This window comes from Pagrus major, chromosome 22 (genome assembly GCF_040436345.1).
Source record: "Pagrus major chromosome 22, Pma_NU_1.0".
Classification (NCBI taxonomy): Eukaryota; Metazoa; Chordata; class Actinopteri; order Spariformes; family Sparidae; genus Pagrus; species Pagrus major.
The window spans coordinates 20,752,558-20,780,264 of NC_133236.1; the positions used below are offsets into that span (position 1 = coordinate 20,752,558).

The 27,707-nt window shown below is 40.6% G+C and overlaps 1 protein-coding gene across 1 annotated transcript; it reads right to left on the bottom strand.

Moving 5' to 3' along the window:
* Positions 1–246: 246 nt before the first annotated feature.
* LOC141017732 (uncharacterized) lies at positions 247–26,713 on the bottom strand. Its single transcript, XM_073492462.1, has 39 exons — positions 26,591–26,713; positions 26,380–26,465; positions 26,182–26,296; positions 25,983–26,098; positions 25,815–25,900; positions 25,590–25,733; positions 25,385–25,501; positions 25,174–25,302; positions 24,969–25,037; positions 23,253–23,419; positions 21,699–21,859; positions 21,299–21,481; positions 21,175–21,220; positions 18,909–19,021; positions 18,552–18,725; positions 18,420–18,468; positions 18,145–18,310; positions 17,601–17,801; positions 10,645–10,734; positions 9,208–9,287; positions 8,933–9,063; positions 8,578–8,744; positions 8,336–8,449; positions 7,176–7,281; positions 6,962–7,025; positions 6,734–6,811; positions 6,559–6,647; positions 6,159–6,224; positions 5,935–5,982; positions 5,769–5,810; positions 5,535–5,646; positions 4,766–4,902; positions 4,575–4,664; positions 4,116–4,257; positions 3,032–3,195; positions 2,656–2,772; positions 2,284–2,346; positions 2,015–2,090; positions 247–949 (listed from the first exon to the last, which is right to left on the bottom strand). The coding sequence occupies exons 1-39, from the start codon at positions 26,711–26,713 to the stop codon at positions 863–865; spliced, it is 4,308 nt and encodes a 1,435-aa protein (XP_073348563.1). The 3' UTR covers positions 247–862.
* Positions 26,714–27,707: the final 994 nt, after the last annotated feature.

A 27,707-nucleotide genomic window follows, 5' to 3' on the forward strand; every position in this document is an offset into this window, starting at 1 on the left:
GCCAAAAAGTCATCTGCAACCATTGTGGAGTCCATCAGATTAAACCTGCAAACGGTCTCGCCCAGGCCCTTTATCTCTGTGATAACATCTCTATAAGCTCCATTTGCTCATTGTTTGCAATATATGTGCGATTTGGCCACAACAGCATAAAAATCTGCACCGTTTCACACTTGGGATTCGATTGTAACACAATGCCGGGTACGTATAGGAAACAAACAGCTAACTCAAGCATAAGAGCACTTTTATTTACTAAACTCGAGTCATAGAAATTTTTCATCGGGATGTTCTGTGATCTTTTTAAAATACAATCAAGGTGCGTGAAAATAATCTGCACAGACACAGATTATCCAAAAACAAAGAAAAAAAGTGACAGTTCACAATAAAAAAAACAACAACTTTAGCAATATTAAAGCATTTAGCAGCTTTGCTACGAGCAAGTAAGCGTCAGATCTAACAGAACACAACAGATATGACATCAGTATCGATTTATTTGTCAGGTTTGGTACGAGCTGGCCTTTTGTACAGACTGCACAATATGACTCAAGCCTTATCTTCTCAGCGAGCAAGCACTTGGACGGGTGTTTTATTCTAATCAGTGAACAGTGTTATAAACACTTCTTCATCAGCATTCTGCATTCAGAAACAGAACGTCCTAACATCTTCACACCCTCTCACATTTCTGTCCATCTGCCTCCTCGATGGTTGTCCATAACCAAACATGAAATGGATTATGTTTTTTGTGTTTTTCTCAATATAAAGCTCCTACTACCATCATGTGACCATGTTCTGGCTTAAAGGGAGGTTTTTTCTGATTTGGTGGGTGATGCGGCTGACTTTTGTGGTCTAGAGGAGGTCACAGAGGTCAGAAGTCACGGTCCCAACCAGAGAACTCCTCCTCTACCTTGGTCTGATCAAGAGGAAAACGATCAAAGTTGATGTAGCAGGGGCCCTGAAGGAGGAGAAAATAATAGTTAATCGAAAATTGTGGGTACATGTAACATGCATGGAAGCCTGAACGGTCATAGGTGTACTGTAATCATTTTTTTAATGCTGTTATCTTGAGATCACAAGTTATTTACTATGTTATCTCTAGAAAACGAGGTTCGTTATCCCGAGATAATAAGATAAATTAACCCGTTATCATGAGAAAACAAATAAAATTGTTATCACGGGAAAACTGAGGAAATATGTTTAACCCATGACTGTTTAAGGCTTCTGTAAATAAATAAATAAACTCACTCAGCTCCTTAATGTGAGCAGTAAGTAGTTTCTTTGACATTTCTGCCAAGGATAGAAAATGTTAGCTGAGATTTGAAGTGTTAGATTCCAACACAGTCCCACGACAGATTCCTGTACACAGACACGACTTTCAAACTAATATTACTGTGCCTGCTCAATGTTTCTTTGAGTGAACGAAACACTCTTTATGAACCACGCTGCGCAGGCAAAGTCAGGATGGATGGGAGGCATACAGGACTGTGATGAAATGTTCTCTTTGGTTAAGGGTTAAGGAAAGATCGTGACTTCGGTTGAATGTTAAAGGAAATAGTTTGTGAAATAGTCACAAAATTTACAAAACTACATTGTGAAAATGAAGTTTATAGGGAATCTTAACGCCGATGGTGTCATTATTTTATATTGATTATATTGTGCATTCAACATTAACCTCATAATGATATGTTGAAACAAAAAACTACCAATTTTTGGTCAAATCCAATCTTCTTCAAGTCCTATAGATACATTTTGTGACAATTTCAATTACAAACTGCCAGGATACTGGGCTGTATAAATAATATCCTTTGAAAAAATTCATTTTGATTGTTGTACACTCAGTATTTCATGTTTTAATATTAAAGAAAAAAAAAGTGCAGCCAGTAAGTCTAAATTACTCAACACAATCCTCTCTGGAAGAGAGTGTTCTTGGCAGTGCTTTTTGCTTCTTTTCCTCCACAACCACACAAAAGCCTCTTTTCACATAGTAGTAAACAAGCTCAGGCGGTGGCTTTTGACTTGCCTTGCGTATAAGTCGGACTGTGGGGGCGTCGAGCTGACCCACACGCAGCTTGTGCCAGTTCATGTTGCCAAACCACCTGCGGGGAAGAGATGAGACGAGATTGCAGGTCAAACATATCGAGAATGAGAAAGAAATGGAAAGATTCAGTGGTGGAGGAAGAAGAAGAAGAAGAAGTAGGCCAGGTGGTGAATACTTAATGTGTCTTTTCACCAAAGGTTTATGTGACATCGCACATTTTTTACGATCATATGACATGTCGCCATGGTTACCTGTGATTCCGCACATCTTTGATCCCGTTCTTGGTGTTTCCTAACCTCTGGCCTGGCCGAGGTCTGCAAAAAGAAGACGTCACTCGTGAATTAACCTTAAATATTTCATGAGATTTCACTTTTCAAGAAATTTGCATTGAAAAGCCATGAAGTGCATATTATAATACAGTGCATTGATTTTCAGATATGTTCCATAATTCATGCTCTGTACCGTATGAAACACTCAAACTTCTCACGATTTTCACATGCATATTACATGATCCAATTCTATTTCATGGGAAAGTTATTCTGGCAACACACCGACTTCATTTTGAATTCATTCCACAGCTTTATCAGTGTATGAAATATTAATCATGATGATGACCGTTTCACCTGCACAGTTTACTGATAATGGACTTGGCTGCCTCGCTCAGGTAAGGTGGATACTTTAGCACCCCGTCGAGAATCTTGGCGTAAATCTTCTGAGGCTCTGAGCTTGAAAAGGGAGGGCTGAGAGGAAAAAAAAGAGAAGAAGTGAGGTCCACCATAGAACTGATTCAGTCAGCTGGTGTTGGATAGCCTGAACCTGTAACTGCAGACACTGAATTCTGCAGATGTCAGTCATACTTCCCTGCTGCCATCTGCTGGCTAACATCGGCTCATTCATTCACCACATTCTTGTGACTGTCTTGTGACATAATCGTCCTTTTGCTACATAAGTCTTTATTTATTTAAGCTTATCAGATGATTGCACGTGTATTGGTGTTACCTCCCCACCAGTAGCTCAAAGATCAGGATGCCAAGGGACCAAAAGTCAACTGCAAAGTCATGTCCCTGGTTCTTGATGATCTCCGGGGCCATGTACTCAGGAGTGCCGACAAATGAGTATGTTTTCTCACCGCGCACCATCTCCTTAGCAAAACCAAAGTCCACCTGTACAGACACACACACACGCACACACACACACACACACACACACACACACATACACCAAGAGAGGGAAATATATAAATCTTACACATTAACGTTTGCATACCAGCAACTTGGTGCAGCCTTTGCATGTAAAAACACTAGTAAACACACCTTAACAAGTGCATTACCATCATATTTTATTTGTCCTTAAAGGGTAACTCCACCACTTTTACACATTCAAGTGTTTTTACAGGTTTTGGGACATATGTGCATATGTGGAAAAAGTAATGAAAAGCATCTTCTTACCTCCCAACAGCTGTTTGAACACACTGTTTCAAATGATTTCACCATTTGCATTAAATTTATTAAAGAATATAACATACTGAAGGCCACTTCTTTGAGGCCTGAGCTGAGACTCCCCAGACTCCCCTAAAAAACGCTCAGTTTTGACACTTACTGTGTTAGGAGACACTTAATAAACTTTATGAAAAGCTGCCTACAACAAATTCTTAAGTACTTGAGGCTTCTTGTTAACTCAGCAAACGCAACACATGAAGATATTTCTTTCTTTGTGCAAATAACCTATCCATTTCTTCCAGTGATGTACAGAACGTGTATATTTGCAGAGCCGATCAAAGGAGGAGACGCATTTACTGCCAGGTGTGAATTGACGTGTTTGAAGCTCTCGGTGGCTACGTTGCATTTTGGGTAATGTAGGCAGCAGGTTTTAAAAAGCAAGATGGTTCTGCTGTATCGATTTTGATCATTTGTTTTTTAAACTGTCTCATAGAAACCTCAATGAGTCCAACAGTGTTATACAAGTGGACTGCTTTTCAAAACCTGGTGCCTGCATTACCTGTAAACACACTTTAATGTGTAAAATTGGTGGCGTTACCCTCTAAAGATCGTAGAAATCGACACACATGCGGGTAAGTTCTCACCAGTTTGACGTAGCCCTTTACGTCCAGCATCAGGTTCTCAGGCTTCAGGTCTCTGTACATGATGTTCTTCTTGTGGAGGTAGGCATAGGCCTCCACCACACAGGCAGTGCAGAACACAGCGACGGGCTCGTCAAAACGCCCTCTGAAAATCACAGAGACATGGTTGAAATACACCTCTTCAAGACATACTCCTCTGCTCGCTTTCAGACACATTTATCACCTTTTAGCACTTCCTGTTGCTGATATTTTCATTTGTCTTCGCACCAACAGCTCTTAGGAACTGAAGTTGATTTTGTTTTTGTCACTGTAGATGACCAATTTTACAGCAATCAAATAAAACTTCCTTTCTCAATAATATCCCACTGGTTTACACTGATGAATGATCCCACTTTGTGTATCTGAATCTTCAGTTTGAACTGAATAGAAATATCTAAATGTCTGTGTCTTTGTGTTTCTTACACTTCTTTGAGTTTGGTCCAGATCTCTCCTCCAACACAGAACTCCATGACCATGTAGATGTATCGTGAGTCTTTAAAAGCAGCATGAAGCCTACAGAGAAAAAAAAACAGTATTTAACTCCAATACTCTTTTTCTGCACGTTAAACTGCATTTATATGTTGAAATTATACGACTGTGTGCGTCTGTGATACCTGACGATGAAGTCACACTGGGTGGCTTTAAGGATCTTCTTCTCAAACAGCATGTGCTCCTCCTGTCTCTTGGCAACGATGTGCTTCTTGCTGACTCGCTTCATGGCGTAATAAGTCCCATGATTCACTGTGGTCATCTTAAAATGACAACAAGCAATGACTTTTACTGAAATAATGTTAGGATGAGAGAGTTAAACACCAACAGCCACAGTTTGTAGAGGCTGAAGTTAGCTGATAGATCGACTCAACCATTTCTGTTAAAACTTTAAAAGTAGAAAGTAAATATATTTTCCTCTTAATATGATAAATACATTAATTAACATTAATATGAAGTCTACATTTTGGGGGGAGCAGGAGGGTTTTTTATATAATTTGTTTATTTTTTACTTTTTCTTATTTGTTATAGCATTCGTCTCCTGTTAAATAAAAAAAACAATCAGAAAAGAGTTATGAGGATGGAAATATGGAGAGGACAACCTTCTTTTCTCTGTATCAGGGTTTTATGGGACCATAATTTACTAAATGAACATCATGCTGTGTTGAAGAAGACTTGAATCTAGAGATCGAGACCATAAACTCATTAGGAAAATGTTTACTGAGGTAATAAATCAAGTGAGAAGTAGGGTCATTTTCTCATAAGCTTACTTACAATCAACCTTCTTTTTGAAACCAGTGGATGCTCTGTCCATTTTTAATGCCGTAAAATCCAACTAACCCAGTACTGTTTTCAGAGAACTATTGCAGTTGTGATCCACAAAAAAACACTCACCAGCTCAACACGACCAAACCCTCCGACTCCAAGAGTGACAGGATCCCCTTGAAAGCGACCCTCCTGATACAACACAGGAACCAGATCCTTAAACCTCAGAGTGGAGCTGGGACTGACAGAGACAGACAGATGGAGAACCTTTAACGAATGTTATTTCATTTTAAGGGACTCATTTATGTGATCCATATGATTGTGTTCCCACCAAGTCTTATCATCTCCCACAGCCTCACTCACCTTGACTTCACTGGAGCTTGTGCCTCTTGCAGCACTTTGGAGCTGGGAGGGAAAAAAACAAATGAGGGTCAAGATTTGAGCAAGAATCTAATCATGGCAGTCTGTGTACACATCACACTGTTATCAGAGACAGAGGAAAAAATGTTGTGTGTTTTATGGTACATACTCATCAAATAGCTCCAGGTGCTCTATGGGAATTGTCTCTTCAAATACCCTTCAGGAGAAGAAGGTACTGTTAGTTGAGCTGAGCATTAAACAAAGTGCAAACAAAGAAGACAAACACACTGGAGGAATTCCTTCACGGATGTATTCTCAGGGACTAACAGCCGCTGTCTGAACAGGAGCATCACCTTCGTTTACACTCAGAATTTAATGTCGTGTCAGACTCACTCCTTGTCAATGGAGAAGCAGGTGACAGGGCCGTCAGCAGAGCAGGTTGCAGTTCTCAAGACTTCCCTGCAAGAGGAAAAACATTTCACATGTCAGCTCAGAAAAACTGCCATTACTGTCATTAAGTAAGACCAGTAAGACAACAAACATCTTGACCCTGTAAACATGTACTACGTTGGTTTGATGCAATAACACAACAGGAAGAACAGTTAAACATTGGCCAAATGTTTTGAGTTCTCCCAAAATTGGCTGACATGGTGACAAGACGATAATTGGCAGGTTGTGCAACCATAATGTCAAAGATGACAGCAGCCAAGGGTAGGTGCCCAGAGAGGGGAATGTTGCACAAGGCTCGGACAAATATCCTCAGGCATGTGTCAGGCTGCTACTGTATGTTTACCGTATCAGGGCCTGTTCTCCGAAATGCTCCCCTTTTCCCATCCTACGAATCTGCTTCTGATGCCCATTCACATTCTTAGTCACCAGGACCTGAGGGGGGGAACAGGCATGAGGGACGAGAACGAGTGCATGTTTACATACTGTGTACGCAACCTTTAAAAGTGACGCCGTGTTACCTCTCCTTTGAGGATGATGTAGAATGTGTTTGCTTCTGCTCCTTCTCGAACAATGACATCTTTGTCCTGGTACTTCACCTGTGATTGACAGAAGAACAAAGCCACAAATGTTAATACAAGTGTCAAACTACCAAGATTTACAGTATGTATCCTCAAATCCTGCAAATGGGATTAGTAGTTAATCAAGTAGTTGGACATGAGAACAGTTCTAAGTTCACATTTACGCACCTCCTCCATTGAGTCAATGATTTTGGACAGCTGGACGTCATTCAGGTCCTTCAGAGTACGAGACCTGTGACAGCATATAGAAAATATAGCAGCCGGGTTAGAAATAGTTGTGATATGACTCATGAAGCCATGAAAGATGCCAACACTGTTATGGCAGTGTGACATAAGAAGAAACCACCACATGCACAGCAGCTGCAGAGTCTTTAAAACTCACGTCTTCAGGAAGCCCATGAGCTGCTCTCGTTTCTTCTTGGACTTGTTGGTGATGATCGTCCTGTAGGTCTGTCGCTCCATGTACCACAGACGCACTGTTGTCTTTGCTGCAATGTAAATGAAAGTGAGGAGTGCTGAAGTTTAAACTGCAAAGTCTGCCTGAACGGTTTTACTGTCATTACACAAGAATACATAGAGGCCGTTATGGACTAAAATAGAGTCAGCCATCTCTGGAGTACATACTGGATGCTGCTCTGATCTCCTAATGGGAGGATACTTTAGCGATTACTTTTCATTTTTGGGATTGAAGAGTGGATTTATCTTCACTCCCATTTATCAACCTGACTGCAGCAACAAACTGCAGAAGTGACCTCAATTGTTGGGTGTTTGTGTACTTTAAAGAGGTCATATTATGCAAATTTTCAAGTTCATACTTTTATTTGGAGGTCCTAGCAGAATAGGTCTAGATACTTTAATTTTCAAAAAACACATTATTTTTCTCATACGGTGCATTGCGGCAGCATCCCTTTTCACACTGTCTTGAACGCTGCATTTTAGCTCAAGTGTTCAAGAGTTGCACATGCGCATTACTGAACAGGCAGGATGTAGCCAATCAGAGGCAGAGTAGGGCGGGTCATGCCGAGCAAGGTAGTGTGATCTAAAATAACGCGCTGCAGCAGTAGCAACTGTATGTCCGCTGACTGACCCGAGCGTATATATTGTATAATAAATATATAAAAATATATATTTATATAACGGCTGTTACATAGTGACGCACATAAGATACGTAATAAAAAGCTCGACTCCAAACCAGGCAGTGCAGGAGCAGTGTTTTCTGTGAGAGAAAGTAGCTCCCTTTGGCTTTTTCACTTTGCAGACCTTTTACATGCACAAAAATACTACATAACACAATAAAGGAAAATATACTTCACTTCATGAATGTAAAGTTACAGAGAGGAGAGGGGGAAAAGAATCACTACTGAGTGCTGAGTTTAGTTAGAGGTTGACCTGAAGTAAAACACACAGAGCGTGCCGTTGCTCGCTCGCTTAAGGCTAGCTAATGTACAGTACAGTAATCTGGCTGTGAATCAACACAAATGATCCCAAAGTCAAACACCTTCTATACTATCTATACATCAGTATGTGCTTCTCGGGGCTGACCTTTAACTGTTGCTGTCCGTTTGCAGTTGTACAGGATGGCCAACTCCCCGAACACGTCACCAGTGGTGAGTTGGCGGAGATCCCGGCCTGCCTGGGTGACACGAAGCTCACCATCTAAAATGGTGGAAGGAAAAGAAAGTTGCATCACACAGAAATAAGTAGAATTCAATTCAGGTTATTTCAAAATAAAATCCTCCATTACCTGCAGACAGAAACACACACACACCCATACATCTCCATACCTGCTACTATGTACATTCTGTCTCCTTCAGAGCCCTCTTTGATGACGTCCTCCCCCGGTTTGAAGTTATTTACCACTAAGAGATCCACCATCATGGCTGTTTGCTCTTCGTCGAGGCGGCCCAGGAAATCATTCTTCTGGATGGCTTTGACGATCAGATTTGTCTCGCTGATGATGAGAGGTGAAAGAAGCCGTCTTAGTCTAAGCTCACTGGAATCTTCGGCAGCTCCCACACAACATGCTTACCCAGCATACATTATTAATGTGCAGGAGAGGCAATTAAATTGGAAAAAGCAAAAACGCTGTCCAGTCCGGCTCAAATGGGATATTCTCTTCTCGTTATCAGTGCCGATTACCGACCTGGCAGTTTTCTTGACCTTGGTGCGTGTAATCTCCAGGGTCTCAGGGATCGGTTCGGGGGCAATGACAGCCGCACGGCTCTTCCTGACCTCTGGTTCAATCTCATTACCGCCCTGAGAGGGAAACTCTGAAACAGACAAACAGAGGAACACAAACGGAGGGTTAACTACTGTAAATTGGTGCCAAGTTTCAGCCGAATGTAGAATCAGAGGTCACCTCGACCATGGTGTGTTTGTGTATCTGTGTGTGTGTGAGTCCCTGCCCCTAGTGCCCATGTTGAACTCTTACCCAGGTCATGATATTGACTCTGGAGATCCTGCAGAAGCTTCTCTTTCTCCTGCAGCCGTTGTTCTGTGTGGATTAAAGCAGAGAAGCATATTTAACATGCAAAACATCACAAGGAACCTGCTGCTAACGTCTGTGAAATGATGCTCTCCATGCATGTTAATTGTATAGCAGACAGGTATTGGATTTTTTTGGCCTTTATTGATAGAACAGCTCAAGATATGACAGGAAACAGGAGTCCCAGGCCGGGACTCTTTTGCTCTTTGCTTTTGGCCGGGATTTTTGAGGTTGAAAGTAGCCATTCTCATTATTTTAACATAAATAATAATAATTGTAACAATCCATGAAATTTGGTTATTTAAGATGTGTTATTATGTGTTCTCATTCCTCTGGTGCATTAACTATAGACACTTTTCTAAATTACCTCAAACAAATTGTTTTTTGCCATGCTCATTATTAATTAACTAATATCACACTGATCTAATGTATGTAGGATAAGCTCATATCAGTCAGTCTTTCTTAAGCCGGCATTGTTGTTACAGATTTGCACTGACATTGCAATTTGATGTTTTCATTGCTCATGTATTAATTCTGCAAACACATGCATTAAAGAGTTACTATACCAGTCTGTGTTCAGACAGACTGCAAGAACAGATGATGTGAAAAAGCAATTAAAATGCAATGATACAAATTCGCTCAAGGCTGCGAGAAGTGGTGCGCGTCCGTGCAAGTAGAAAATGTTTCAACTTGAGTGAAAAATTCACACTCATCCTTGGGCTTTATGCATCTCTTTCATAAAAATACAGAGACAAGACTAAGAATGAGGAATACTGGAGGAAAACAACAATGAACTGGAGGGGATGGTGAGAAGTTGTGCCAAGCCAGTGATCATGTTGACTCCACTGGATATGTTTAAGGAGACCTCGGGACAGTTTCCAGCCATGTTTCTGGCAACCAAATGGATGTTGTATGGATATTTTTGACAAGACGTCGGGACATCCCCTGCTCTGCTTGCGGTGACCAAACCAGGTATTTCAATCCACAACATGAGCTTTTCTCAACTCTTACCAAGTGGTTTTTGTGACTAAACCTAACCAAACCATAAAATCAATAGTATCCTAGTGCATCTGCTGCTAGCCAGCTTATAGCTAACATCTGTGGGCCTGTAGACAATACATTGACGATTTGGGGCAAATAAACACAAACCGTTCAACCAAATATGAGCAAACAATGTGGAAATTCACTTTGCTTTCTGTCTGAACACACCTCAATCCTAATTGTCCCACTAGGTAACATAGCAGTATCACAGCTGGATGTGGTCACAACCCAACTATAGACCACACCTAGCTGTGATGTTGGGCGTAGTCTTCTATGAAGTTACTCTTTAATGTTATAAAGAGTATAAAGTTATGGTTGCACTCACCCAGGTCTGTGTTTTGCCTCTGCAGCTCCTGGTTGATCAGACATTGCTTTTCTAGCTGCCGCTTCAGCTCCTCTAGTTGCTTCTCCATGACTGCTCAAAAAGTAAAAAATATACAGTATGGGAGGAAACAGATAATCCGCAGCACAATCAGTTATAGGCAAGTAGATTTATGTAAATGATGCACATGAACACAGACATAAAATATCAAACATGTTGGTATGTGGGAACCTAAACACACTAAAAGCCCCAGAAATGTTATTTCAACTGTATGTCTGGTGCCTTTTTCACAAGGCACTGAACTCTGCTCCACTGCCGGCACACAGCAAGAGCCTCGCTGAATAATGCACACTAATGATGGACAGTCAACAGGGTGCTGTCTGAATGCTGTCACACCCTGCCAGCTTTTGCTAAACCTCTATTACTGCACCTGTGACTGCACAAAACCTGCCAAAAGTAGACCAAAAAAACCTTCATTATTAGCTCCCTTAATGCAGGTTGAGCGCCTATGCATATTTTATTATTCTGTCTGCTTGTGTGCTTCTAGAATATAATAATAATGTGGTGCATTAAAGGAACAGTTGATCCAAAACTGAAGATTCAGTCGTTATATGCTCACCCCCATGCCGATGGGAAGTCAAGTGAAGTTTTGTCGTCCACAAAACGTTTCTGGAGTTTCACAACAAAATAGCGTTGCAGCGTTCACCTAAAAAACTGAAGTAGGTGGGGACTTGTTTTAAAACATAAATAAACAAATAAAAAAGTGGCTCCACTGCTACCTGAGATCCCGAATGAAGTGATCCCAGTGAATATTTTGGCTTTTAAAAGGGTGTAAATGACATCTTATAAAACAAGTCCCCATTAACTTTAGTTGCTATGCTGTTTTGCTGTGAAGCTCCAGAAGTGTTTTGTGGACTACAAACTACGACTTTCCATCAGCATGTGGGTGAGTAGATAATGACCAAATCTTATATTTTAGGTGAATTGTTCCTTTAACAACCTCCTCTGTACAGTTTTGTGTTTAAGGCGGAGATAGCCTAGCAACAAATGTGTGCACATGCTAACAAATCTGATGGAGATTCGTTCTTTTTCATCCAGGATATCTGTCGACAAAAGCCCTGACAACGAGGCTTCTCCGCCATTTTCTTTATGCTGTTGATGGAAAGATATTTACGTCTCTATTGACAGGCCAAACATTACAATCACTACAAACACTGACCAATAACCTAAACACACACACAAGTATCCGCTCCAGTAGAGCCTGACCTGGACAAGCTGTTTGCCAACTTGCTCATCACGTGACCCGAGTCACCGCAGCCTCACCCTGAACATTGGACAGCTCTGAGATTAGCTTGATGTTAGCGCATCATAAAGTCACTGAGCAATAGAGCAACAAACAGTGACAGAGGGGGATATAAAATGGCTCCTGTTCCATTATCAGTGTCTCTTTGACAGGGGAAAAGGTGATTCTGGATAAGAACAGTTGGCCCTTTAAGACAGCAACCCTAGTGACCTAAATTGAAATATTATCCATCACACCACACTAATGATTCACTGTCAAAGGACGCAAAAATGCGATAGGCTGATGCAGTCCGGCACAAACCAAATGCAGCCGCAGCGCCTGGAGTTAATAGGCCTGTGAACACAAGGGCGACGAATAATATGTTGCGACATGTTACACCATACAAGGGCTTCAAATTTGTCTTGGGGTGTTTTATTAACCACACAGACACATAATTTGTAAGCTTTCTAGGAACTGGCAGCTATAAAGAGAGACGACTGGGGCAGATTGGGAAGATAACCTTTACTGCCTGCTGGTCAACATTTAATGAAGGAAAACCATTGTTAGTTTAACTGTGTGCTTTCAGCCCGGGGCAACTGGAGTTCAAGCAGCGATCCCATGAGTTGCTGCACACTGCTGGTTGTGCTGTCGTTATGTGATGCAGATATTTCGGGTAGATTTTCAGCTGAGATCATCAATAAAGATTCGTAATTCTTTAATAATCTTAAAGGAGCAATCTGTAGTTGTGGGAAGAAATTTTAATCAGAAGAGAAAGATCTTTTCATGCTTTAAAAGACTAAATAATCAAACTGTCTTCGTTTTCATGACTGAATAAACAAACTGACAACACAATTTCATACTGTTTTACTTTGTTTATATGTGGCGGACCCTGCCACCCTTCAAACAGTGTTCAGGGGACCTTACTTTCCTCTGAGAACAGCCTGTTTATTCAGTTATGGAAAAAATAAAAACGTCTGAGTTTGGATTATTACCTCATTAATATTGTGAATAATAAAATTCTTCTCTAAAACTACATAGTTCCCCTTTAAAGGTGCAATATGTAAGAATTTTAGTTGAAAACATCCAATAATTAACTAAAATTATCAACAAACTGTGTAGAACTCTGTTTTGATGTTATGACATCTAAGTATAGCTGCAACTATATTTACTGAAGTTAGCATGCTAACCAGCTAGCCCCAGCCTGTCACAGTCCAAAGCTCTTGAGCTAGCGGCGTAAACACCAACACTCCCCCACTGCTCCTAACTCCTTGTCCGGACCGCGAGCTGCGCAGCTAACAGAGCTAACTAGCAAATGGCAGCAACAATTAGTGGTTACGCTGGTGATGTGCCGCCCCCTACTGGTTTGGAGTATGAATTCATCAGGTGGACAATTCTTACATATTGCACCTTTAAGTTTGACACATTTCTATCAGTGATCCAGCGAATGCTTCAGGGATAGAACGAAAAATGAGAAATTAGCTGAGACAGCTAAAACAAAAATAAGTGAAATATTTCTGTCTGCTTTTTAGCTGCACAGCAGGAACATGAGGACTCCATTGATCACCCTTATACTGATACAGGCAGGCAGCACACTGTACACTCCATACTGTCTCATTACTAATTCATGGCCGAGTGTAACTACAGCTGAATTCTCAGAAGATGCCCTGTAATAGAAACCTGGAGAGAACATGTGTCTCGTCTAGTCTCGTGGTGCGTTTCAGAGCCTGGAAAACTCGGGTTTCTGGCACACGGAGATCATCACTTTTTTATTTTATTTATAATAACCACACTATCTCAAGGAGGAAAGCCACAGAAAGGTGTATTTTGCCGTTAATGAGTAAAGAGAAGACTTTGAGCCACGTGATGAAATGAAGACTAAACAACACAGCTGTGTTAATGCCTTTAGGATCTTCTCTTTACATGAACTCTCAAAGACACAAATATGTTGAGACTCACCTGCAGGCTGTGTGTGGATCAGAACAGAAGATGAACGTCAGTCCAGCCAATAAAGGCCTCATGGATCATAGGAGCCAAATAATCACCCTGAACTGCTCACGAGATCCACTTTTTCAGTTGTAGAGAAGTATCCGCTGCAATCTCTGCAGACGCACCTGAGCACATACAAACATGCACTCTGCAACCTCTCTGGCATTACTTCTTCCACCGCTGCACACTTTCTCAGCTTACATTATCTGCTCCTCAGCTTTTACTATTTTTACTTCTCTCCAGCTATCTCTCACTCTCAATCTTTCCTGCTCTTTCTCTATCTGTCAATCTCAGCAGCTCTGGGTGTTGAATCATTAACGATAACCTGAGGCTCCTCCCATCACACCAGGTAGAGGAATACAGGCGGGAGGAGGATGGAGTGGACAGAAAGAATAAGTTGGGGGGGTAGAAATCACTCTCAGCTAAACCTAAAGCTATTTTTTTGTGGGATTTTATTGCTTTTTAGTTGTTCTCTCTCTCAAAATCCACATGTGCATAGTGCCGTTTTTATGACTTTAAAACATAACTGCAAAACTGATTTGTGATTTCTGTGTCATTTAGCAGTGATTTATTATTCTCTGCTGACGCAAGTACCAGAGAGATTTAGTGGAGGCTTGAGAAAACAATGATAAAGTCACTGTATAAGATGACAGAAAGGGGAAACAAAAATGAGAAGCACACAAGATACGTTTTCTGTATTTTTCTCAAGTGCTTTCTTCCACCTCCTTATCATGATATTTTTGTAAACTGATGTAACAGATCCACAGTTTTTCAAAACGCAATCTCTTTATAAAATGATCATGCTGTGAGCTTTTCCCCCTGAGAGTCACACTCACATAATTGACAGCCGGAAGGAAAATTATCAAAACTGAGGGCGAGCAGGACAAAGCGTGTGCTCCATTAGGTTTTTGTTTTTTTGCTTTTTCCACATGCCACTGGATGTTTTCCAGGCCGCAGCGTCATTGCATGAATCTAAATGAGGCTGAAGGGTTCGCATTGTGACAGAGGGCGTGGGCCTTTATTGTTCACAGTTAATTATTGATACTCTGCCTGGTTAATCAGCGACATTAATGACCCCACCGCTCAAGAGATAAAACGGCTCAGATTTCAGCTGGCAGCTGAACTTGGTGACGGGCCGCACGTGTGCTATGACATTTTTCCATTGATACCAACATTGGGACACGTATCGATCAAAACAAAACTAGCCCAGGCTGAATTATGTGCTATGACCCCACAGCCACTGGTGACAGTGAAGTAAAATCAGCGACTGAGATGAGAGTTTGTATTCTTGTCATTCTTTAATTCAAGTGTAATTCAATAACCAAAAACCAAAGAGAATGTTCATAATGCCCATAGTTGTGGTGGCAGCTCATACAGAAGTGAAAATGAATAATAATTGAAAACAACACAGCAAATAAAGGCAGGTGAAAGTAGCAAAACAGCTGATGAGCAACTGAACTTAAAGGGCAACTCCACCAATTTGTCACATTAAAGTGTGTTTACATATGTGAAAAAAGTAGTATAAAGCCTTTTGTGGCTCCAGGGGAAGCTGCATGCAATCTGATAAATTGCTTCCAGTGATGTCACTCAGTGGCTAAGTTGCATTGTGGGTAATGTAGGCACCGGGTTTTGAAAAAGAAGTTGATATCTCTGGTTCTACTACAATGATTTTGATGTTTTGGTTCTTTTTTAAACAGCACATAATGAGTCCAACAGTGTTACAGGAGTGCTAGACTACTGGACTGCTTTTCAAAACCTGGTGCCTACATTACCCACAATGCAACTGAGCCGATTGTAGGTAATTTATCAGATTTCATGCAGCTTCTTCTGGAGCCACAAAAGGCTTAATACTACTTTTTCATGTATGCAGTAGTATTACCCAAGACCTGTAAACACACAGTGGAGTTACCCTTTAAAAAGCCAACAATCAGCAACATTTGCTGCTTTAATCGAAATACCCTCATATCAAACAACTGTAGCTTCTGGTAAAAATGACACAAATCGTAAATTAAGAATATCATGGTATTGGTATCATACAATGGTGTTTGTATTAGGGTTGAGCGAGTACTCTGCTGAAACGACTGTCCGATACAGACGGTGTTATTCAAGTAAAATGTGTCAATATCCGTTCTTGTTCATGATGAAAATCCTCATCAGGTAGCTGACTGAAGTTCATTCATTCATGTTAAAGAAAACTTTTTTCTTTGTCTTGTGATCAAAAACATTGATCTGAAGCTCAGTTCTGAGGCTGTTCTGTAAATAGTTAAATAGTAGATCAACCCGTATCAATTTCAGGTTTAAACAATGAACTTCTGCTCAGTCACACACACTTCCTGTTTGAGCACCAGTACGGATACAGACACAGCTAATGGTGTACTCGCTCATCCTTAGTTTGTATCATCAGTGGACTATTGGTGATACACATAATAAAACCTTTAGCATATTCTTGACTGATATTTGTAAAGACATTCAGTTCACACACACACAAACACACACACACACACACACACACACACACACACACACACACACACACACACGGACCTGGCCCAGGTATTAAGACTTAAAATCAGTGATTAAATTCAGGACAAATGCCCTCCCTCTTATAACTACACACCTAATAACAATCATGTGGACGTGGATGCCGACATGATAGACTACGGCGCCAATGATAAACAAAAGGCAGATAGCAACACACATAAATTCAGAACCACTTGTGATTAAATTATTGACAGCAGGTGAAAATACCTCAAGTAAGTAACACACTGCAGATTTACTGCAGTGTCAGCTAATTTACCTGTAAGGTACTGCATCATTTACATTGCAACCGTGCGCACTGCAAAAGCATCTACAAGCAGCACTTTCACATTTAATGGATTTTCTTTTTTGTATTTCTGCTGTGTGGGAGCTTTAAGGGTGACACTGACAGTTCGAACAGCTGAGCTACCTGCAGGATTACCTCAGAGTCTGGTATGCATTGAGAAATTGTATGCAAAGTATGCATTCTGGTCTAAAACACGCTAATGGAATTCTTTAAGGAATGTCGCACTTCAATAAACAAGTGTTGAAAAACAAAAACAGCACATGAGGTCAAACAAGAGCACAGGACAATTATTAGTCTTCTAGTTTTCACATTTGATTCATTTCTTTTTAAATAACATTTTCAAATAAATTCTACAATCTGAGTGCTCGTTTTCTAATTTGTGCATTTTGTTTTCAGCGACGCTACAGCACTCTAAGTGAAGATGGGACGGCATATGAGAGAAAGATTATGATTAAAAGCAAATTACATTCTATTGAAAAGTTAAAATAGAAAAATTGATATATACAGTATACTGTACATCATTTTTCGTGTTTTATGAACTTATCTGCTGAAAGATTTTCTTGAATACTTGAAAGTTCTTCTACTTTTTTCAATCTTCTTTGATTGCTCATGAAAAGAGAACCTGAGAGGATGAAGAGGTAGATTAGCTTAGTAGCAGTGAGGTCACATGATTGTACAATACAGTTGGTCATTCTCAGTGCAAACCCAACATTTCTGTGGTGAGATAACTGCATGCAAAGCTAAGCAATGCATTTTAGTGATTTGTTGCAATGAGGTTGTTGCCCGTGACTTCATATTGTTCATAGTTAAGAGTCGTTCTAATGTTAGGTCTGGTTCAGAGTGCAAACACGATGAAAAACAATCAGCTCGTCTTCTCCTCCTTAATGCCACATGCCTTCCTGATGTCCTTCGGGTGTTCAAAGACGGCTTGGACAAACTGACCGAAGAGGCGCTCCATGTAGCTCTCACCACGTGGAAACAAACCCTGCAGGAAGGCGATGTGTCCGCCATGGGCCGTCAACAACAGAGCAACATTGGGCAGGGCTTGGACTATGGTCAACGGGAATGCTGAAAGAAAATACATTGAAAAAAAGAGTTGAATTTAGTAAGAGTTGCTGAGTCACAGTAGATCCAAAACATTTTTTGACGTTTGGCCGTTGAGGGGTTAGGGCTGGGGCTGAACGTGATATTGCCTTGTGCTTCAAGGTGGAGTGTCCCAGGGTACATCATAAATTTAGTGGGTGTCAAGTGGACAGAATTATTGTTTTATTTATGAATAATATTCTGCAGGTAACATACATCCAACCATGAAATCAGACACAGACTTCAAATTACAGTGTCAGCTAATGAAAAGCTACATTAAAAACTCTAGGCCAAACACAATGCCCATCCTCTCCTTTTGTCTACTGACCGTATTTTGGAGAAAAGGGGTCATCTGCAGCGTTCAGACACAAGATGGGTACTGCTGTATTGTGGAGTTTTCTGTCCGGGCTGGCATCGTGATAATACTCCGTACAAGAATTATAACCGAACAGCAGAGAGGTGAAGCGTTCGTCAAACTCACGGACTGTCCGTGCCTACAAGATAGAGAAGACATTAAATGACAGTGGAGAGGAAATATCACACGAAAAAGGAAGAGATGAAGAGAAACTGCTACAGAGAAGTGAATGTGAAGCCGGGCCATACCTTCAAGACATAGTCAATGTCCACCACTTTTTCCAGAACCTTCCTGTTCCTGTAAGAACAAGATGTTTACTGAGTCAACAACCCGAAATGTCAAACTAAAGTAATTGTTTATAAAACTGCAGTATTTCCGACCTGGTGACAGCACGACGCAGGCCTCTCGTGAGGTACGTGTTGAAGAGCAGCCAGTTGAGAGGTTCTTCCATCGAGTCCGAGGACTTCTGTGCATCCCAGGGGACAGAGATGGTCAAACCCGCCACCATCCCCGACTCTGTGCGCTTACGGCCCAGGTAGTTTAACAATAACATGCTGCGGAAGGTGAACGAAGAAGAACAAAGAATAAAAAAAAGCAGGAAGTTTGTCGAAAAGGTAGTAACTAAAGGGAAGACAGAGATGGGAAACAAAGCTGGAATCAATTTGAGGAGAAAACAACTTTCTGATTACATTTTCTCGGAGAATGCAAGCGGATGGAAGCACTATAGACCAACTCACCCTCCCAAAGACACACCAGCACCAAGCACAGGGGCATGTGGGTAAAGTCCTTTGACATGCTGCACCACATGCTCAAGATCTGAGGTATTGGCGGCGCAGTAGGTGACAGGTGTCTGAAGCGAGCAGAGGGACAGAGCAGCAGCGTTACATGCAGTGTTCCAGTTCTAGATTTTGTGTTTGAAATGTTACAGCTGGCTTCATTCTGTTTTTATCTTTTTGTTTACAAATCCAACGAAAAGGCCAAAAACAACATTGGCACAGTTGGTCTCTCAATGGTTTGTAATCTATCCTGCCTGTCTATGGGACACAAATAAACAGTTTTCCAAAAGGAGAAGTAATTTCCTTTGACAGTGGAGTTGGGAAATAACTTCAACTTCTATCAAGCTGGAGTAAATAGCATCTCTGTTGGGGACCATTTCCAGCTGTGAACTGACAAGGATTTGTAATTATTTTTGTAAACTACTATGTTTACCCCAGTGGAGAATTATGCAACAAAAGAAGAAATATATCAAACTTTGGATATACTTGACAATACTTGTTCAACATGTTGGTTTTGGTCTTTTGATGGAATTCTGTTACAATAAAAAAAAAAGAAAATCATGAATATCCACTCTTAGCAGAGACAGAACACTTCCCAAAGTGATATTGCTTTCAAAATCTGTATTTAATTTCACAGTGTTACAAAAATAGATATAACCGTTTATCATTTTCATATATCGCATTCTTCTAGTAGCAGGTTTTGCTCAGTTTCAGTGGTGTGAGGACAGATTTGCTCTCAGAAATCCTTATTCGGAAAGCTTCTTTGCTGTTTCTGTCCAAAATAGGTGAATTACTATAAACTATAATTACTCAAGACTGCTGAAAGTAGTGCTCCCTGCAGACTGATACATCATTGTGCAAACTCTAAGGTGTGAAGCTACTTTGCAATCAGAAGCCTTTGTTTGTTCACACAGAACCAAGCAGCAAAGCCGCACCAGTGTGTCAATTCATACAGCACTCCAGCGCTGCGGATCCAAAAGAGGCGTAAAAGGTACACGTCATGATGTTTACATCTGTGTGTTTTTTTCAACGTGTTTCCCCCGGTGTCCACCTGTTAGTACCCGCTGACTGTTTATAATCATATGGATGCTGTTATAATGTGTTATGAATGAGATCCTGACCCACCATGCATCCCGGAAAGTGACAAAATTACATAATTACATAATCGCCATCAGTGAACAGGACGCTGTCTGACTCTGTCACTCGCGGGGAGTGGTGCTGTTTTCTGGGGGAAAGTTCACTGAAGTCGGGAGGGCTGATCGTCGCGGTGATTTTTTTCAAGACAGTAACTACAACAACACAATAGTGGAAGGAGACAAACACATGGTGAGTTAAAGTTTTTTGCCGGGGACAGACACTGTTTTTCGGGCAGAAATGTGACAAAGAGTCAGTAGGACAGACAGGATGATAGACACTTCTCCACGTATAACTGCGGTATTTTTTTTCCTCATGTAAGTTGCCAAAGACACTACCAGTTACTACGTTACTGTTATTTGGTCCTGTAATGTTGTTTTGCAGGTCATTTCTCTTTTATTTAATGAGTGAAGGATCTGTTTTGTTATCAGACTGCGAACACCATCAGATCGACACGCCCCAGCTCCGCGCCGCCGGCTTATCCATTCACACAGACGCTGGCTCGCCTCTGCTGCTGCTCTGATACTACCTCCGGAGAAGCATCAGAGCCTCAGCGTAACTTTGGGTTAATTGATGAAGCTGATGTGTGATGATTTGTGCTATTTTTGGGTTGTATCCACATGGTTCAGTGTACTTATTGTAAGTTATTTTGGATAAAATTCTGCAACCACAGAAACGTCATATGTACCATATTGACATCACTACATACAGTATGCTTGTCATGTCACGTTTACACTACATGTAAATAAGCTGAATTTCATGTCAGTGATTCGAGGGAATGGCAGTCGCATTACAGCTGGGCGAGATGGCTGTCAAGCCGGAGACCACTGTTCAAGACAGCGTTTCAACATTTGTCAGCATGAGATCACTGGATATTTGCAGCAAGTCGCCTGGACATTCTCCAGCCATGTTTTTGGGGACAAACCCAGGTATTTTAAGCCAAAACATTGAACATTGAACCCAAACAGACATAAGGACAGTACTATTGTGACATAAAATTTAACCTAACAACATCAAGTCGCTACATAAAGAAATGTAAAGTTTCAACATATACGTGGTTCGCAGAAACGTACTTTGCCGACATTGTACTTACCAACAACTCTTCCCCTCCGGCGCCTCTGTTGTTGAAGACCACACATCTAGGAAAAAAAAATATTGGCACACAGATAAAGAATTTCATCATTTAAGACAGAAGATGTGTTAAGAACACCACTGACCTGTAGCCGCGGCGGGTGGCCTGGCGAATGGCATGGAGCACATAGGACTGCTGGCTGTTCCCTGTCAGGCCTGGGAGGATCAGCACCGTGGGGCGGGTAGAGGATTCTGGGTAAGGCACACTGGCCTGATTGTCCACCCAGTCCAGAGAGATCTGACCGCCATCGACCGTGGGGATCAGCTCACTGAGGAATGAAGTGAGGATTACTGGAGCATTAACAACACATAAATTACTATTTCATCAGTCTATAGGTTTAAGATTATGAGTTATTTCAACACACATAAGCTTCATACTCTTACATGAATGTAGGGTTTTCATGAAAAAATATACTGATACTGTAGTAAGAAAAAAAAAAGGAACATAAGAGAACAAGGGGAACTCATGAAGGCGCTTTATCCTACTTGCGATAAGCAGCATGAGGTTTGGACTTGATAAAGGCACAGACCAGCGTCTGGAGCCGACCTCCCCAGCACCACGGAGTGGGACTGAAGTGCTCAGACACCACAGGACAGTGCTTGAGGAGGAAAGCACTGAAGGTCTTGCTAGTAACTAGGGCTGGCGTCTGGGAGGAAGAAAGAGACAAAATAATAAGGTTTGAAAACACTTTGAAAAACAACTGTGACAGACAAGCCAAGCATGCAAAACAGGGAAGAACAGTATGAGAGGAATGGGACTTAAAGGCAGGGTGTGTGTGTGTCTGTTCCGCAAAACAACCACCTGACTTGAAAAAACATTATTCAGATTTCTGATTTCAGAATATGGTTATGATAATTAACTATCACATGACATTTAGACTTGTATATAACATGAGTACTATGCGGTATCGATCTAACATGCACTCATTGTGTAGCTGACAAATAGAAAATTAATTAAGTCAAACATTTGCAGATTCCAGCTTCTCAGATGTGAAGATTTTGTGTTTCTCTGTTTTATATGATTGTCATATCTTTGGTTTTGAGACTGCTGGTGAAGTTATTTAAGGATATCACATTTTTCACAGTGTTTTAAAATTTTATAGACTAACCAAAAAAGCAATTAATTAAAAAAGTAATCAGCAAATAATGACAAACTATATTTTGACATCTTTCAGTTGTATTTGTCATCATTTATTATTCCTCCAAGGGGGATCAATAACTTGCATATAAAGTTCAACAAACACTGACAAAGATATATAACTATGTTAAATAATGTTATCAAGACTCTATTACAGCTTTATGCACCAGTTATGGATGCTTAATATGACATTTACATTTACATTACACTGTGTTATAAACCATCTATAACTTGTTCATTTGCTGCCTATAAATGCTAAATATGGGTTAAAATAAAGCATCAGTTTCAGGCCTAAACATAATGTCATAATAGTTCCCTCGGTTTCGTAGAACAAAGTAGAGAAATATCAGGCAAACGTTAAATATACAAATGCAAATCAAAAAACATTATTGTTATTTAGTTTCATAAATACTTTTTATAAAAGATCATTTAGGTGGGGATTTTGCTGGTGTGTGAATAAAGAGACCTTGTGCCAAAAAGTGTCACTTTAAATACATAAAATTTTGTGCGGAATGATCACCAAAAACTTTCACTGAAAAAAAGAGTGAGAAAAATATAAATAAATAGTAGCTTTAGATCAAATCCAAAATAAATCAGATACGAAAATATGATAAAATTTAGTAAAATTACATTAAAAAACAGACAATTAAAAAATGAGATAATAAAATAGGGTAGAATAGGTTTAAAAAGGAAATGTAATCGAATTTTAATTTAATTTAAATAAAATCCGAACTACAGCAGATTAAGATTAACAAAAAATAGAGTACGTTAAAACACAATAAAATAAATTGAACAAGCACAATCAAATAAAGTAAGGTTAAAAATGACATTAAACACATAATAAAAACATGTTTTTGTGCAGTCATTACCGCTGGCCTTGACCGCTGTGACTGACCTGACACTTGCGGCCCCACAGATAGCACAGTGCGGCCGTGAGGGAGCAGATGAACACCGTGTAAGGTCTGGAAACACACTCCCAACATGTTCTCCATAGCTCCAAATGTGATAACAACATGACCCGGCTTATTTAGGAGCAGAAAGTAGACAGCTAACGTAACCTGGTAACGTTAGCTTAAAATGTCTCCTTAACCGACACAACGGGACAGACAACTGACAGACAGACGGATTAAAGCCCGACCACCTGCCTTCATCACCACCAGCTAAGATTAAAGATGTTTTACTGCCTCTCCGACTCGTCCCATCAGCCCTGACGACGGTGAGGAGGAGCCGGTATCACCTGCAGCCTGTTATTCACCGCTCTCTTCTCCAGGAGCTCACACTTCCGGGTTGTCACTGGACCGGAAGTTTGAGGAGGAGCGTCCAATGTCAAAGTCCGCCTCATATTACGGTCCGCCCTCGAATGTGCTCATACCGATGTAGTTCCTTCACAAACTACAAATATGGCACTCAAACGCCTTTCTTCTTCCTCTTTTGATTTTTAAAAAACATTATTAATTATACAAAAAAGAACAACAAACTAAATTCGTTATCATACTGATACAAACAACGTAATCAAAACTCCTAGCTACATGGGGTATATGTAAACATAATTACTTAAGCATTGGAAAGTCATAATGTGGTTAATATTATGTGCAAGAAGACTGAAAAAAGAAAACTAGAAACAAAACATACTCAGCTGAGTTAACATAGTTGCCTAGCATAGAAAAAATATGGAAATATGGCTAGTGTTAATCAAATTATGTGCAAAGGTTTCTGGATGGGCTTTTTTCATCCTTTTTTTAGACACCTAGAGTAAAGAAAATTCATTCTTAAGCTCATTCTACAATTAATAGGATTTGGCTAAATGACATTCATGTATGTAGTATTATAATAATGATTATACCATTGATTATAAATTTAATATGTTGTTATTCAACAGAATATTTCTAAAAGAGAAGAAATGTACAGTACATGTATGTATTTGGGGTTTATCTTTCCTTACATTCTGGATTGTGTCACAACAAGTATAAGAAAGTGCTCTGTTGTCTCTACATTTGTGTCTTCCTCCTTTTTATGTGCTGTTGCCTCAGAGCCCTTGCTCTGCAAACCTATCACGGGCATTACCGCCACCTTCTGCTGCCTGTGTGAGTCTACAAGTTACTGGATTCCAGCATTTTCTTTTAAAACTGGATAACTTCAGGCCTCAGATCCTCGGGGGAACCAACAATTGGAGTTTAGGGTATGTCAATTAATCTGTGCAAAGTAAGGACAGTTACTGTATATAGTATATAGTATGCTTATTTTTATTCTAATAGTTTTTATAATATTTTTAATCAATTGTTATTTTATTCTTTGCTACTTATTTCCCTCTGTACTGCTGTGTTACCTGTGAATTTCTCCCAAGGGGGATCAATAAAGGAACATCTTATCTTACCAAAGGTGTTGAATAATTGTAGAGAAAAAGTAGAATTTTAATTGAACATTAAAAAGTACTTTATTACAGTTTGAGTAAATGTAATTTAGATACACACATAGGCCACAAAACTTCTTATATGACTTTCTTATGTCTTATTTCTTGTTTCACCATGTTGTGCAATTTATTCTCTCTACTTGAAATCATTATTTTAATCTCTCTTGATTGACTTGATTCGCAGCCAGGACTCATTTGATCTAGTTGTTTGGGATTCCTGCAACCATCTCGGACTCGATACCACACTCATCATTTCCACGCTTGATCTTGAAGAAACCTGAAATGAGTAAACACAAAAACACGATTTAAGGCCAAGACTTCTTTACCACAGACCAATTATGTGGGATGTGTCTGTTCTGTGCTTGAAACAATATGTGACCAGCACACAGTCCCAAACCCTGCTTTCGTCGTACCTTTATCTCCCCAATCAGTGTTCCAGGAGTTTGCAGCCAGCCAGTAGGGCGTCCCGTTCTCCTCTCCCCAGCCGAGGATCTTGATGGCATGACCGCCCAGCATCTCCCCTGACACATGCTGGTACACACCTACAGTAATATGGAACTCGTGAGTTTAATTTAGAGTTTCAGAGTTTAAACCAATGTGGAAACAAAATCAAACAAGCCTCACCTGACTTGTACAGCAGAAAATCTGCATATACAGAGAAAGCTGCCTCCACAGGCCCGTTCTTGTACAGCTCAGTCATGATCTGCTCCTGTTGGGACGGGACGCTGTATGTACGTCTACCTGCAGATGGAGACACAGAGAAGAATATCATCAAAGGTAGATGCAAGATGAGACATGACAGAAAAGTAGTCATTTTAGAGGTCTGTACCAAAGTGTTTGTCCTTGGGATATGATGGCGAGTATCCACCAATGCACACCTGCTCGCACTTAGGAGTCTCCTGTTCACCCTGACAGGGAGGACGAGTCCCATTTACGTGATGCTCACAGGGAGCGATGCTGTAGGGTCGGCAGCCTGTCAAATACACCACACACACAGTTTCAGTTCAGACTTTAAATACTTCGGCTGTACACACACATTTCAGTTCACACTCACCGACTTTGGAGCCATACAGGCCTCCTGTCACAAGCCCTTTCTTTGCCCAGAACTCCCAAGCAGTGGAGGGGAAACCACCGAAACAGCTGAATCCACAGGAAAATAGAAGCACAGGTGTTGTTAACTGCCCTCCTGGGGTTCACTGATTTTGTTGCACTGAAAACTCACCCCATCCCACATTCATCACAGCAGGACAGCAGATCTTCAGCAGAGATCTCCAGTGAGATCTTCTGACCGCTCTGGATACACAGCCTGTCAGATATCGCCTCAGCTGCCCCAAAGGCCTGTGGGAAATCAAAGAAAGGGAACACAACTGAGCAATCTCTGTGCTGATTCTATTACTGCCTACTTGTTTTGTCAGTCTTACCCAACAGGACCCACAGGACCCCTGGTCTCGGATCTGTTGGATTGTGGGACAGTTGCGCCACTGCTGCCGTGGGTCGAAGGTGTCTGGGAGGTTTATGCCTTCAATGTTGTGAACTCTAAGGAAGAAAAGGACGGTCACTGGGCACTGCGGATATGAGTAAATATACTTAGTTAGTGGGAGTGCACTGTTTAAACTTACACCTCTGGCAGCTTGGGTCCATTCAGTAAAGTCCCACACAGTGCCTTCACATAGCTGATGTCAACGTTCTGGAAGTTCTGCCCGGCCTGGAGCAAAAGTACGGTGTCAAAATCAGAGATTACAGAATTCACAATATTCAGGACCACAATCTGTGACAGCAGGTTTCCTCAGGTGGACATATATTTGTATCGGATGATTAAGACGTGCTCACTGTCCAGGTGGTGTTGGCCTTGTTAATGAGGTCCACCATCTCTGGGGAGAGCAGAGGGAGGTGAGGCCGAGCCACAGTGACAGAGACTGTCACAAGGGCACAGAGGAGAGCCTGAGGACGCATCCTGCAAAACAGGTGACGGCCAGACTTCAATAAATACCTCGACTGCAATATATCCATTACTTCTGAAAAGGGAGAGGTTGCTGTAGTTCATGGTTTTCTGCAGTATCTTTGGTCTGATCTCACTGCAGCATCTTGTTGACACTTCTAAAAATGTTGAAATTATTTAGCCAACATTTCCTTGAGTGAATGTGGTCATAGTTGCACCTCCACATGCACCAAGCAACAACAGACTACTGTATAAGATAGTTGCAGCTCATTTATTCATTAGCAGCTACCTCTGTCCTTTTCAGATACATACATAAGAGCAAAAACTTCCAATGTGGACTTTTGAAACCTGATGTATTTTGATTTGTGACAACGGCCTTAAAAAGATGGAAATTGCTATTATTGTTTAAAAGTGTATTTGTTGGTATAATAACCTGCATCTAGACAAGCATACACAACATTAAGCTTCCTCTTATTAACAATTAACTCAAATATAAAAGTGTAATAAACATATCATTTAAGATAACAATTAAAGTCATCGTGACATGATAAAAGAACAACAATCTTTCATATTGAAGTCAAAATTTTACCTGTTGCTGTCGTTTCAGTGGATGTTTCTTCTGAACAATTCCTTCGTCTCACTGAACAACTTTGATCTCAAGTCTTACTGTCCTCTCTACAAGTAATGAAATCACATGTCTGTGTAACGAGTGCATCGTCAGTTTAGATCTCATGTGACTAACAAAACGTCTATCCAAAGGTTGACAGGTGGTCATAAAATGATGGCCAGACAACGAAGAGAAAAAATGCAACTAACTGCTATCATTAACTTCTAAAAAAAAACTTCCTTTTTTATTAATTAGCTTCATAACTATAATGTGGACTATAATGCAGAAAATGTCAGGAATATTACCAAGAAAAACAAAGCAAAGCACAATATATGGACCTTGAACCTGCTGGAAAATATAAGGATATAATTTTACAATCTGGAATCTGAGCTGTAAAATAA

Bases quoted from the DNA above. Each gene is read 5' to 3' on its own strand.
- LOC141017732 (XM_073492462.1), bottom strand. From the start codon at position 26,713: ATGCGTCCTCAGGCTCTCCTCTGTGCCCTTGTGACAGTCTCTGTCACT. The intron at 7,282-8,335 runs GTCAGCCCCGAG...TTTACATTGCAG, and splicing joins ACGGACAGCAACAGTTAAAG to CAAAGACAACAGTGCGTCTG. The intron at 6,812-6,961 runs GTGCGTAAATGT...TGTCAATCACAG, and splicing joins TCATTGACTCAATGGAGGAG to GTGAAGTACCAGGACAAAGA.